General features: G+C 39.3%; 1 protein-coding gene across 1 annotated transcript in view; it reads left to right on the top strand.

Moving 5' to 3' along the window:
- LOC126259226 (uncharacterized) overlaps positions 1–15368 on the top strand; it is a 74775-nt gene that overhangs the window by 57038 nt on the left and 2369 nt on the right. The window contains exons 5-6 of the mRNA XM_049955840.1: positions 1603–1738; positions 2184–2286. Of these exons, the coding sequence (XP_049811797.1) occupies positions 1603–1738; positions 2184–2286 (239 nt within the window). The remainder of the gene's footprint in view (positions 1–1602; positions 1739–2183; positions 2287–15368) is intronic.

The following is a 15368-nucleotide window of genomic DNA, read 5'->3' as shown; positions in this document are numbered from 1 at the left end:
ATTTGTGCTTGTAGAGTTGCAAATGTAGAGAAAGACAAAACATGGAATAGAAATAAATTACAGGTAAGTAAAGAAGAGTAAAATAAATTGTCAGCAAGAGGAGAGATGACTCTAGGTTTATGTTTTGTATGAGTCTATGCATTTGAATACTGAAAGGGGATTGAATCCATTATGATTTATTTGTTAGTATTTAATCATTTGCAAGACATGCAGTACTATCATTTAATGATATACTTGACACTAATAGTTGATTTACTTGACATTCTTCTGTAGTAAATAAAATCCACAGAATTATGATATGTAAATAAGTAATATTGTTGATACAAATATAATAGAGGGAAACATTCCACGTGGGAAAAATATATCTAAAAACAAAGATGATGTGACTTACCGAACGAAAGTGCTGGCAGGTCGATAGACACACAAACATACACACGAAATTCAGGCTTTCGCAACAAACTGTTGCTTCATCAGGAAAGAGGGAAGGAGAGGGAAAGACGAAAGGATGTGGGTTTTAAGGAAGAGGGTAAGGAGTCATTCCAATCCCAGGAGTGGGAAGACTTACCTTGGGGGAAAAAAAGGACAGTTATACACTCGCGCACACACACACATATCCATCCGCACATACACAGACACAAGCAGACTTACAAATGTCTACTCGTGTCTGTGTATGTGCGGATGGATATGTGTGTGTGTGCGAGTGTATACCTGTCCCCCCAAGGTAAGTCTTCCCACTCCCAGGATTGGAATGACTCCTTACCCTCTTCTTTAAAACCCACATCCTTTCGTCTTTCCCTCTCCTTCCCTCTTTCCTGATGAAGCAACAGTTTGTTGCGAAAGCCTGAATTTCGTGTGTATGTTTGTGTGTCTATCGACCTGCCAGCACTTTCGTTCGGTAAGTCACATCATCTTTGTTTTTTTTTTAAGTAATATTATTGATAGATTTGTTGATATAGAGACTATATTTTAAAATCTATGGTAAAAAGGAATTAGAACAGTCACAAAAGTTACATTTTTGCATTTTGAGAGGGAGAAGATGTACTACAAATTGAGACTTGAACTGTGTAAAGTTAAGTTCTTTTTACTCACATGCATAGAACTCTCATCGGAAAGGTAAAATCACAAGTACTTGTTGCAGGAATCTTTTTGTACTGTGTATGCCAAGCATATGTTTGAATAGGATTCCACAAGAAATTATTGGAAACATTGACATCTACTATTAATTGCCATGATCATGGCCTTGTCAGATATTTAGGACACTTAGCCTTTGTATTTTAACTGAAGATTTCTTTTATGGTAAATGATTTATTGAGTGATTACTGATGTTATTAGTTTATTAGATGTGCGATAAAAAACTTATAACTACTTTTCCTCATCCATGCCTTCTCTCTCTGTCCAACCAGTCATGAGCTAGGATCATGAAGTATTGTACTTAACATGAACATCTGTCATAATGGGTCCTAAATTTAATTTGAGAGAAAATTGCAGCCTCAACTTCTGAACAGTAATTGCATAAAGAGCAAAATAACATGAATCACAAACTATTGTTCTTCGCAACAGAAAAGTAAATTTTCTAATCAAATTATTTCCATACTCCCTTAGCTGAAGATTTTAAACAAGTTCAAAAGGAAGTAGCAGAACTTCTGCGAGGCCGACTGTTGGTGGGTCATGCACTGCGAAATGACTTAAAAGTTTTATATTTGAGTCATCCACGAAGATATACAAGAGACACTCAAAGGTAAGAATTGTTTCTTTTTGCATTTAGATACAAAGTCAAATAATATTAGAAAATTCCGCCTTAGTAGCTAACTTTTCCATCTGTAACTTGCTATAAATTCCTGTGGCTTAATCACGCATGCAGAGCGCTCATGTGCAAACATGTGAGAAAGTGTAGTGTTTTAATTAATGCACCCATATTGATTACAGCTCACAAGATGAATCATTGCTTTCCATTGTTGGGAGAAATTCAGTGTGCATAGACGTTATTAACAAAATTTCATTTATCTCTCAACTACCAGTCATTTTTATTACTGTACAGTTTTGTAGTGTGACAGAGTGACATGGTTTTATGGCTTTGTTTTTGTAGAGCCCATTGAATGTATATTACCCAGTGTGAAGTTAGGTATTTCAATTCTGTCATTGTTTTGATAAAAGTAACATTATTACTCCTGTGTGTGAAATAGGTTCAAACTATTCAGAGAGTTGGCCAAAACCAAGCGACCAAGTCTGAAGAAGCTTGCAGCAGCAGTTCTGAATGTGAATATACAGGAAGGTGAACATAGCTCAGTAAGTATTGTTAATTTAATTGCAAATCGTTTTGAAAAGTGTTGGTGTGTGTAAAATACCCATACATCCAGTTTACATTTCGTGTTGGAACACTTTTACCAGAATACCTCATAACTGTTATCAGTAATTATACTTTTATGTTTTTTGAGTATAATTGATGTGAGATATGAAAAAGTTAGCTGAATATACATTTACTCAGTATATTTCCCTATTTTTGCTTTACTTCATTTTTGTTAGATGAACCTATTTTGCAGCAAAATGCTTGTAGAATTGTTAAGGAAACAATTCTCCAGATGAGCGAGCATTACATGAATGAAAAAGAGCATGTGGCAGTTAGTGGCACAAAACAAGCTGGAGTCAGAGAGACACCCCAAGTTAACAGGACTGTTGTAAAATATAAAACTTTCAAACTTTTAAAGGTGCTACATTGTTAGGAGTAAAAGATGTATAAGAAACAGAAGAAATAGCAAAGGTGTGCATCTGAGGAAGAAAGGACGCATTACAGTGAACTTGGTAAATTATGTAGGAAGTGGTAATAAAAATAGATTTAAATATGAAAACTTAAGTATGGAAACTACCAGAAAGAAAGAAATCAGAGGCCTAGCGATGGTTGAAGGAAAGGCGACAGAAAAATGCTGCAGAAAAGTAGAACAAAGACTAAAAAAGGTAAGGATGTAATAATTCATCAAAAAGGGAGCGATAATTAAGAGTAAGAAAGCAAATAAGGATATTAAACAAATAACAGTTTAGTACAAGATAGTACCATGTAGTTGCTTGACAGTCAAGTAGGAACTGAAAAACTACCGGCAATTGGATGTGATCATATGTGCTAGATAACCTAAGTGGATCCATGTCATCAGTGGAAAATAATATATTTTTAAAGTAGATAGTTGGTTTTTGGCATTAGTTCGTACCAAAAGCCTTATGGTGGTAGTGTCAGAATTTGGAACAAAACTTACATGTAAACAATAGACTTAGTCAGGCTGTTCCAACTAGCCTTTCATGTTGGAGGAGCTGGGTTAAAATTCTCATCCACCCATCCAAATATAAGTTGTTCTTAGTTTCTGTAATTCAACCAAGGCCAACTATAGGATGGTTTCTTTGGACAGGACACGACTGATGCCCTTCCCCCGATCCTTATTCTATGCCTAATAAAGTCAATATCAGTGAAACATTGAAACCTTCAGGCAGCTGCAAAATGTGTGGTAATTCAGTGCTACCTGACTTTCCACAGCTGAGACAAATGCTTGCACTTGTTGCAAAGAAAAAATTCCGTTGAGAATGAAAGTACAGTATACTCCTGATTGTTTGTGTGCAGATTACCTGTTTTGCTGAATATTCGTGCATCTAAAAAAAGGACTTGTGTCATGCACATGGGGACTGGCAACACAGTTTGCCAGCTGCTAGATACAGTGGCAGACACTAAGCTAGACTGGCAGTGGAAGACGACTGTGCTGAGCCGCGCCTGAACATGTGCAGATGTCGACCACTGCCACTACTACCCATCCACTAGACATTGTCCCAAATACATGTTGAAAATATCTCAGTTATCATATTTTTCGATTATTTGTGCGTTTTTTCTTCCACATTATCCTGAATAACCAGTAGTATACTGCACATGGTGGGTAAAAGTGAACTATATATTTAGCACGACATTGTGAAACCAGTTACAGGTGCACCTGAGCCATGTGGCGCTCGTAGTCCGTCTCCCCCGTCTCCAGCAGTCCTTTTCTGCCGATGGCCAGTTAGCAGAATTCTTACCTGCTGCACTTTCGCGTCATTTTGCACCAATATACAGAACATTCAATCAACACAAATAACCACGACCAACACAAGGAAGTGAAATAATATCCATTGTACACAAAAAAAAAAACAAAAGTTCAGTTAATAATTGAATAGTTGGGAGCAGTATAATATGTGTCTCCTGTGGATCAACACAGATGTTCACCAATGGTCATTTATTCCAATTGCTGTGTACCTCTAAACAGCTCACACAAAACCATCAGGACCACAGTATGTGCAAGCAATGACTCCAGACCTCCACAACTCCAGACCACAACACAAGGGGTTGCATGTTGTTTTCCTTCAGGAGAACCAATGTACCTCACTGCAGATTGTCTTTTGTTGATGACCATTTGGTTCTATACTGCAGCTGTGATAGGTAGTCCTTTTATCACTGTTTCCACATATCCTGCTTACACTCCTGCATGAACTGCCATCCTGACAAACTGGATGATGGCTCTGAAAGCAAGCCTGGCTCTAGGACTTTTGTCAGGGTATAACACTACTAGTTATTACTACAAAAGTAAGTCCCCTATAATGTTACTCTCTAGACAGGAATTAAAGTTAACTATGAGCTTGTACTAATTTGAAGGAATGGGCCCACGTTTCATTCCTGAAAGATTATATTTTGAAAGGGGGCGGTAATATTTAACTGAAATTGAACCAATGTTGTTCATGTTGTAAAATAAAACTTTATTCACGTAAATAAAAAACGGTTGCCTAAGAAAGCAAAGTAATTCCAAGTAAATACACTGTTCAGCAACACAACTATGAGATTTTATACGGGACTGAAGTCTGTTTTGTAAATTCAATGTGAAACAGCAGCACATTCTAGCAAATAGTGGTAAGGTAGCTAGTCATAAGCAGTACGGATAGAAGCTTAAAATGTTTTGGCGGCAAAGTATCTCCCAGTAAAGTGCATCATCCATACCAAAGCAAGAAAGAAAGTGTTCCATATGCAGCACCACTTAATAAGGGAGGCGCACAGCTAAATTGGATGTGAGGTGGCTTAAATGCTTTGCTATTAAAAGACAGTAATATAAAAATGGCTATCAAACTATTGTGTTAACATGGATACTATTGGTTTTCAAGTGGAACATATAAGTGTTTGCATTAGACAGAATGTAAGTGATGTGTGGGGACCCTGAATCTGTTATAGTCTGAATAAGCTGTAGCCAGTTATATTTACAAGACTACAAATGTATCTAGAATAATTACTACATTTCCTAAATACTTCTGTTGTGAGAATTACTGGCTGAATCTTAAGTGGGAGACCCAGAAACTGTTTTGCCCATTGAGTTGGTTTAAGGCTGTTACTTCAAGCAAGATTCACTAAGGATACCTAAATAAATATTGTTATATGATTAAAAGCACTGTTACAAACCTGCAAAGCAAATAATAAATGTGTAGGCCTTTAAACTGTGATGGTGTATAATTGCTTCTTATAATCACAATAATTTTCTGTTACTTTTAAAACTGAGCAAAGGTTATAATAAGAATGAAGATTACGTAATATAATCATGACTTTTTCTTTGCACTCATTCCTTTGGAAGACTCTTAACTGTTCACATTACTGATCATGTGGAACACACTGTACAGAAGACTAACTGAACACCAGAGAAAATTATTATTCCACAAAAGTGAATAAACACTTTTGAAACAGTAAAGATTCTGTAGCCCATTAGAATTCGGCTACTTGGAATTATTTTAGCACTAGGAATAGGAACCTGTCCAGGAAAAAATGACTGAGGAGAAATAAGTGTTCTTGACATGAGTTGGAAATAGAGCAATTATTATTTGAACATTAAGCAAATCACTGGTCCATACAAAAGTGTATAAACTAAACTTTACATGTTCTGAAGGTTGTGTGTGGCGATCTTCTTCAGTGCAAGTATGAATTCGTCATACAAGATCATGGGTGTTAATGTAAAATTGTTCTGTAAATGTTCTTTTTGGTACCAGAATTTCATGATTCAGAGCAAAATGATAAATCCCATGATCCATAGATACATTCATATCCGAGACATAATTAATCTAATCTTGTTGCTGTCCTTGCCCCCTTCAGAACTCAGTATGTTAACTGTTGAATGCTGGCCGCCGGCTGTATGTACCACAAAGTCTTCTGTTGTACTTCATGCCAAACCACCTCTTAGTTTCCCACCTACAGTTTTGTTCAGAGTAACTTCCCTCCAGGTTTTACATCTGTACAAACCTATGTGCCCTATGCGTGAACCAATTTTATGCTCACTATTTTAATACATTGGCATTATAAAAAACATAGTGTGGCCTGCTGTGCCACAAAAATGCGTGAACGGACCAGAGCTGTTCAGTTGGCACAAGCTAACTACGTTAGGTATCCTCTGGCGCGCACTCTTATCGATAGGAAAATTCTGGCAACATGTGTGGCGCACAAGGGCATGGGTCAATAAAAAGCAACAGCAGTGTGAGCTGAGCTAAGGTACTGTGGAGACAATTATTCAGAAGTCCAGTTCTGCAAGCTGCAGACCACATAGGTTGATCCCATATCAACTCATACGGAAGTTTTATGCTCTCAGTTTGTTTTCACTTTCGTATTGTTGCATGCGGAAAGAGCACGGTGCACCGTGATCCTGAAGAAAGTTCGCTTTGTTCCACACATGCGTCAGTTGTTCTCCCGTGGTCACGTTATCAGACGATGCACTCGTCACTGAGGAGTGTATACACATCAGGATCAGCGTTTGTGTGGAACTACAGTGCAATGCCATAGCTGCAATTGACAGATATCACAATCAAATTTCATTCTAAAACAATGGAAACTCCAGGTTGGAATATCAACAATATAAGGGAAAGATAGAGTGCCACTCAACATAAAGATGACATGTTGAGTTGCAGACAGGGACAACGAAAATGCACTTATACATTAGCGTTTGGCCTAAGGCTTCATCAGAAAAGGAAATACTCATACACTCATTCACACAAGCAAGCATACCTCATACACATGACTGCCATCTCTGGCAGCACAGACTATAGTGCAACTGTCATGTAGAATAGAAGCAATAGTCTGGATGAGGGCGGGAAGGGGTAGGAATATTAGGGTGTAGGTGGGGGAGAGAACAGCGCTGTCTGGCAGAGCGTGCAGGGACTAAACTGCCAACAGGCGCAACATTAGAAGGCTGCAGGGGATGGGGAGGAGAAATGGGGAGCGAAAAAGGAATGGAGTGAGGATCCAGATGGCTAGGTAAGTGAAGCAGCCATTGAAATCAAGCATGTTATGTTTAGCTGCATGTTGTGCCACGTGATAGTCTGTTTTGCTCTTGGCCACAGTTTGGAGGTGGCCGTTCATCCTGGTGGAGAGCTAATTGGTAGTCATACCAATATAAAAATCTATGCAGGATATGTTGGCCAAGATACCCTATCTTCATTCTTTTACAACCTCAACACCTTCTCTCCCATACGCTTCAACTGGTCCTTCTCATCCCAATGTGCCACCTTTGTGGGAATTGATCACCTCCTCTCTGATGGCTCCGTCCACACATCTGACCGCATTAAACCTTTCCTCACCAAAAAATCCCTCCCATACAGCCTGGCCTCCCGGGGATGGGATATTTGCAGTGACAAGCACTCCCTTGCCAAGTATGCTGAGTGTCTCACCAAGGCCTTCACAGACAGGCACTATCGTCCATAGCTAGTCCACAGACAGATCTCTAGTGCCATTTTTTCTCACACCCTCTATCCTCCCACCACCCCCAACAACCAGTTAGAAAGGAGTGCCCCGTTTGTCATCCAGTACTGCCTTGGACTGGAACAACTGAACCACATCCTTTGCCAGAGCTTTGATTATCTATCATCATGCCCTGAAATAAGGGACATTCTACTCAAGATCCTTCCTACCCCTCCTAAAGTGCTGTTCCATGACCTGCCCAACCTCCACAATGTCCTAGTCCATTCCTATGCGACTCCCAATCCCATCCCCTTGCTATAGGGATCATATCCCTGTGGAAGACCTAGATGCAAGACATCCCCAATCCACTCAACCAGCACATCCTATTCTAGTTCTGTCATAGGATTATCCTACCCCATCAGAGGCCAGGCCACCTGTGAAAGCATCCATTTCATGTACCAGCCCTGCTGCAATCATTACACGGCTTTTTATATTGGTATAACTTCCAACCAGCTGTTCACCAGGATGAGTGGCCACTGTCAAACAGTGGCCTAGAGCAAAGTAGACCTTCCTGTGGCACAACATGCAGCTGGACATAAAATACTTGATTTCAATGGATGCTTCACTACCTGACCCATCTGAATCCTCCCCTCCACCACCACTTTTCTGAACTACGCAGATGTTTTCCTAGCCTCAATCTATGATAACCTAATGTCCACACGCCATCCACCCAACAGTTTCCACCCCCTTTGTCCTATCACCTCCTACCCAGTCTCCTCTCCCACCCTCCTTTTGTGCCGCTGTCTGCCTGCCCATCTTTCCCCTTCCTCATTCCTCTCCTTTTTCACTACCCATTTCTCCTCTCCCCCTTCCCCACCTCCATGCCCCACAGCCTTCTGATGCTGTGTCTATGGGCAGTCTAGTTCCTGCACACTCTGCTTGACAGCACTCTTCTCTCCACCTACTCATCCCCTGCTACCCTTTCCCGGCCTCTCCAGATTGCTGTTTCCATTTTACGTGATAGTTTCATTCTGGTCTGAACTGCCAGAGATGGCAGTTGTGTGTGTGCGTGTGTGTGTGTGTGTGTGTGTGTGTGTGTGTGATATGCTTGCTTGTATGAATGAATGTGTGTGTATGCTTCCTTTCCTGATGAAGGCTTAGGCCAATAGCTAACATGTACGTGTCTTTTCATTGTGCCTGTCTGCTACTCAACACAACTTTTCCTTGTCCAGAAAGGAATGAAGTGGGATAAGTTTGCTTTCTTTGGGGATTGTTTGACATGTAGTAGTTCTTCAGTCTTCTTGTACTTAATGTACTGTTGCTCTATATGAATTGCTGCCCTTGATGCTATATTAAATTCTCCTGTTGTCAAGATTACTTGGTGGATGGCTGTTTGAGATTGTATACTTCAGTACATACACCAGGTTTTTTTTCCAATTTTGAGTGTGAAGAATAATGTTGAGCTATTTCATTCACAGTGCAGGTAGTAGTGAATAAGCAAACATGTTTATTATGTGTCTCTGGTATGTCATCTAATTCATCTGCATAGTTCATGGTGCTTTAGGCCTCCTGAAGTGACTGGACCTGTCCACCATAGCTTACTTTCTCCGAGACAAGATGTCATTGAGGCAAGTGTTTGGTGATGTTTTTTCTGTGGCATTAATCACTACATGAAGTCTATTAGTACAGCTTGCATCTTTAAGCAGTGGATGCTTTGGCATGTAATATGAGCAGGTTTCTCTCTCTCTCTGGTCATCAATTCCATATGATTCAAATCTTCATATTCTCTCATAAAGCTTATACGTTGTGCCTTAAACAGAATTAATTTCTTCTTGTTACCTGAACTGTTTGATCTGAAATTTTAGTTTCTTGTTGCATGCGAGGTGTGACAGTACCCTTTGCACATTGGGCTTGATTGAATGGAGGTATCATGTCTGACACAATGCATCTTAATTATATGTCCTGCAAATTTGCATGGTTCTCCCTCTTCACTTAACAAGTTTTTAATGTGTGAAAAACGAACAATCCTCGAAGCAGAAGGTCAATCTCACCAGGCTGTTGACTGATAGCTCTGCTACAGTTATGTACTTTGTAAATTACCAGATGGTGACATCAAAGGATGTTATTAGGAGTAGCCTTGTTGTATGTGGCATTAGTTCACCTACAGTATGTGTACAGTTGTCAGCAACCCTTGAGGAAAGGTACACCTGGTAAACATGCAATGATTCTGTAGCTTGAACATCACCAATACTATTTATTGGCCAGCTGAACTGTAGTACCAGCTGATCTGCTAATTTGGTAAATATGAAGTTCATTTGTGAGGCACCACCAAGAAATGCTCTGCATTGGCACATCTTCGCATTTTTTCCAGTGACGTTTACAGGAGAAGTTGTCAATAGTACTTCTGCATGCTGATGGTTTTATTTCACTGTCCAATGTGTTGCTGTTGTTGTTTGTTGTTGTTGTTGTTGTTGTGGTCTTCAGTCCTGAGACTGGTTTGATGCAGCTCTCCATGCTACTCTATCTTGTGCAAGTTTTTTCATCTCCCAGTACCTACTGCAACCTACATCCTTCTGAATCTGCTTAGTGTATTCATCTCTTGGTCTCCCTCTATGATTTTTACCCTCCACACTGCCCTCCAATACTAAACTGGTGATCCCTTGATGCCTCAGAACATGTCCTACCAACCGATCCCTTCTTCTAGTCAAGTTGTGCCACAAACTCCTCTTCTCTCCAATCCTATTCAGTACTTCCTCATTAGTTACGTGATCTACCCATCTAATCTTCAGCATTGTTCTGTAGCACCACATTTCAAAGGCTTCTATTCTCTTCTTGTCCAAACTATTTATTGTCCATGTTTCACTTCCATACATGGCTACGCCCCATACAAATACTTTTAGAAACGACTTCTTGACACTTAAATCTATACTCGATGTTAACAAATTTCTCTTCTTCAGAAATGCTTTCTGTGCCATTGCCAGTCTACATTTTATATCCTCTCTACTTCAACCATCATCAGTTATTTTGCTCCCCAAATAGCAAAACTCTTTTACTAGTTTAAGTGTCTCATTTCCTAATCTAATTCCCTCAGCATCAGCCGACTTAATTCGATACATTCCATTATCCTCGTTTTGCTTTTGTTGATGTTCATCTTATATCCTCCTTTCAAGACACTATCCATTCCATTCAACTGCTCTTCCAAGTCCTTTGCTGTCTCTGACAGAATTACAATGTCATCGGCGAACCTCAACGTTTTTATTTCTTCTCCATGGACTTTAATACCTACTCCGAATTTTTCCTTTGTTTCCTTTACTGCTTGCTCAATATACAGATTGAATAACATCGGGGACAGGCTACAACCCTGTCTCATTCCCTTCACAACCACAGCTTCCCTTTTGTGCCCCTTGACTTTTATAACTGCCATCTTGTTTCTGAACAAATTGTAAATAGCCTTTCGCTCCCTGTATTTTACCCTTGCCACCTTTAGAATTTGAAAGAAAGTATTCCAGCCAACATTGTCAAAAGCTTTCTCTAAGTCTACAAATGCTAGGAACGTAGGTTTGCCTTTCCTTAATCTAGCTTCTAAGATAAGTCATAGGGTCAGTATTGCCTCACGTGTTCCAATATCTATACGGAATCCAAACTGATCTTCCCCGAGGTCGGCTTCTACTAGTTTTTCCATTTGTCTGTAAAGAATTCGTGTTAGTATTTTGCAGCCGTGACTTATTAAACTGATAGTTTGGTAATTTTCACATCTGTCAACACCTGCTTTCTTTGGGATTGGAATTATTATATTCTTCTTTAAGTCTGAGGGTATTTCGCCTGTCTCATACAGCTTGCTCACCAGATGGTAGAGTTTTGTCAGGACTGGCTCTCCCAAGGCTATCAGTAGTTCTAATGGAATGTTGTCTACTCAGGTCTTTCAGCGCTCAGTCAAACTCTTCACGCAGTATCATATCTCCCATTTCATCTTCATCTTCATCTACATCCTCTTCCATTTCCATAATATTGTCCTCAAGAACATCGCCCTAGTATAGACCCTCTATATACTCCTTCCACCTTTCTGTTTTCCCTTCTTTGCTTACATACATAATATTGGCAATAAGGTCATGTGCCAATCTTAACAATGTTCCTCCATAAATGACTATCTTGTGCACTTTGGCTCCAGTTCTCGTGGACACCCAGTTCCTGAAAGTCATTCTGTAGTTCGTACTCCTTGCTCTTCCAATTAGACAAGTTCCATCAGGTTTTCCCATAAGCACATCTCTAGCTCAGCATGTTTGTGGCCTCCTAGCAATGTGCCCTGCCAGACTAATTCCCCACATTTTAATTTTCTGTACAGTGTTTGGTTGTTTCATTAGGTCATACAGTTCTTGGTTCCATCTATGTCGCAATGTGTTCTCTTCGCAGATTGGTCGGATGGTCTTTCTCACGATTTTCTCTTCAAAGATCAGCAGGTGCTCTTCATCTTTTTTTGTGGTGCTCAACATTTCTGTCCTATATAACAACAGCAATACTATCACTGCATTGTAGGCTTTAAGTTTGATCTTAACAGACATATTTTTGATAACATTATCTGCTTCAGACTGAAATAAGTTTTAGACCCATTTTCAGTGCCTTGAGTAATTTCTTGTTTAGGTTATTATGCCTGTTGAACCAGGTGCCAAGGTAATTAAAATTCTCCACTCTGGTTATATTCCATATTCTAACCTGCAATGAGGGCATTAATAGGGGCTTCTCTGTATACTTCAGTCTTCTCCATTTTAATCCTGTCCAATGTCAGTGGCATTCTCTGCCAAGTTCTCTGTTGTTTCTGTTATATCTTCCTGTGACTCTGCTGTGGCAGTAGTGTCATCAGCATATTCCAATAGCTATGTTCTTACATGTTACCATCTCACATCATTCCACAAATTACTTTCTCCAGGACCAAATTAAAAAGCAATGGTGAAATGGCTGACCTAGCATTTCACCTTGGCTTTTGTCTTTGCTGTACACAACTTCACCAATTAACTTCCTTGGTATGCCAAACCCCCTCATTGCATAGTGTCATATGCCTTTGAGAAATAAACAAATGGTTTCAGGAACCGATAGTTGAATTCCTAGCACTTCTCCCAGATTTGTCTCATGGTGAAAATTTGATCCATGATTGATCTTCCTCCCCGAAAACCTGCCTCATACTCTCAAACATTATCTTCAGCTTCTGAAGAATTATTAATGATAAAACTTTGTATGGTACACTTAGTAGAGAAATACTTCTACAGTTCTTTTTCTGCAGTGGGATAATGGTACCTGACTTCCACTCTTTTGGGATCACCTTTCTCCAGATGTCACTTACATCTCTCTTTCTGAAGTGGTCCACCTCTTGCCTTCAACATCTCTGCCATTATCCTATCTTCTCCTGGAGACTTTTGTTCTTTAGCTTTTTAATTGCTCTATCTACTTCCTGTTGAGTTACTTCAATTTCTTTTTCCTCTACACCTTGTGTAGTATGTTGCTGTTTTGGTCAATACTTGTTTCCTGCCTTCTGTTGCCACTATTCCTTGGCTTTTAGCATGTTGTGCCACTTGTTACAAATGCAGCATCTGTCCGCACAGCCCTCCTTTTTGGTTATGGTCTGTGCCAAGACAGTTGAAACAAAGCTTTTGTCCGTTAACAAAGCCTGTTCTGCTTGCAGTATTGTTCACTTTTAGCCATCTCTTTCAGACGAAGAAATGCCATGTTCACTGTCTTAGGTTCCCATTGTTTCCTCAGATTCACACTGATGTGATCCAGCAATATGTGTGACAATAATACCTCTTGCATTATAGTGCCAACCTGCATGACCTCAGTTGCTTTCAAATTTCTCATTAGCTGGTTGATTGATTTCAGTAGGCCTGTAGCAGATTCGGTTTTGATGTTGGGCAGATTCAGAATTTCTATCACATGTAAATCAACAACGAACTTTGGATTGTTATATCTGTGAACAGTGAAATCTCATGCAGTCTTAAAGTTACTTTCTGTACTCACTAAGTTTTCAGTCAGCTTAAGAGGTTCACCAGACACCCAAGACAAACAATAGTACCACTGGACATCGTTAATGCCTCATTGCTAACAACAACGGTCTTAAAGGTATGATCAGGAAAAAATTGCATTATTTCTGTAACATTGCCATTGAACTTTAGCATTGAAATTGCTGGGAGCTTTATTTCATGTTTACTACATAAAATGAGAAAATGAGTTTAGATGTCATTTATTGATCTGTACTTGTATTTAGCAGTAACAGCTTTACTCTAATACTGTTGAGATTGGAGTCTTCCTTAAAACTGGCAACAAATGTGAAGCTTCTGATCACTTATGACTTGATCTCTCCTTTTTTCTTAACTAAACTCTGTTTTTCAATAGGTTCCATGGGTTAGGATGTTAGAACATAAGGTAATAGATTAAGGAAGTAGAGCGAGATTACTTACAGAGCAGGATGACGATACCTGTGTTGCAGCTGCTGGTGGGGTTGGCAAAAGCTGGCACTGGTCATTGGTGTCATGTTGTTGAAAACGCCAGGCTGAGTTACAATGTTTACTGTCTTGCAATGGTCTTCGCAACACGATTCCTCATGGTTGATGTGTGGGAGAAACTATTAATGTTTGATAATTTCAGATAATTGTACACAAAGCCACAGTCACTGATTACTTGTAATTTGCATTATGTACAACTCAAAACACACTATGTTTGTGCCAGACCACATTTCAATTATTTTATCTGTGCCCGGGGAAGCAAACCTTAATCTTTTATCCTTCCTTCACAGGTTGCCCTTTTCTAAGCCAAGTATGTTAGACTGCTTGCATAATGTTGTTGTACAACAGCAGACAATTGTGTTTGGATCTTTTATATCCCTGTACCGTGCCCCTTGCTGAACAGCTACAGCCCTCCACAAATGCTAACTTTTAGAGAATTGTTGTTCCTTGGTCACAAACATTGCTTTTCATTCCTCATGCTATCATCAAACACTTTGTTTTTTTAATATGTTCTTTTATCCAGTTAAATGGTCCTTAAAAACTAAATGAGGATGAAATTTTTACTGTTTTGTGTTATGCTTATTTGTTTCTGCCTGTGTCTTCTTCCACTTGGTAAATTAGTTGAAGAACAACTATTGGGATGGGAATGGGAAATGAGCTGCCAGAGTATTGAAACACAGGTAAAAGTTCTATTGATGTGATAAATAACTGTTTTTCAGTTTCGTGAATTATATGAAGTTTTATTGATAAAAACAAAATAAACTTGCATATTTCACTTTTCCTTAACCCTTTCACGTACATGGGACGCATTTGTCCCACACATAAATCACCTTACTAATTGGACTGTAATCACAGTTGATCACAGTTGATGTGCTGCAGATGCTCTACTTGAAGCAGAGGTATTTGTTTTCTTTAATATCGTACATCTTTGGTGGCAACAATTACTATAACTACCATTAGTCGTCGGTTATTGTTGGTGGTTCTCACTTCGAGCTGACACACAAATTTATTCACTTATTGTGTGCGTATTGTGTTCTCTGCCTTACTGTCAAAGCTTGAAAGTATATTCAAGTAAGTTTCTCTTTTACTTTAGACCATTCATTTAGAAAATAACTGTATTTCATCAGTGGAAAACTTTATTTTCATTCTTTGGGACATAGTTGTCCGAA

This window comes from Schistocerca nitens, chromosome 5 (assembly GCF_023898315.1).
Source record: "Schistocerca nitens isolate TAMUIC-IGC-003100 chromosome 5, iqSchNite1.1, whole genome shotgun sequence".
Classification (NCBI taxonomy): Eukaryota; Metazoa; Arthropoda; class Insecta; order Orthoptera; family Acrididae; genus Schistocerca; species Schistocerca nitens.
Note: the sequence above shows the minus strand (reverse complement) of the source record. Positions and strands in the feature narration are given on the sequence as shown.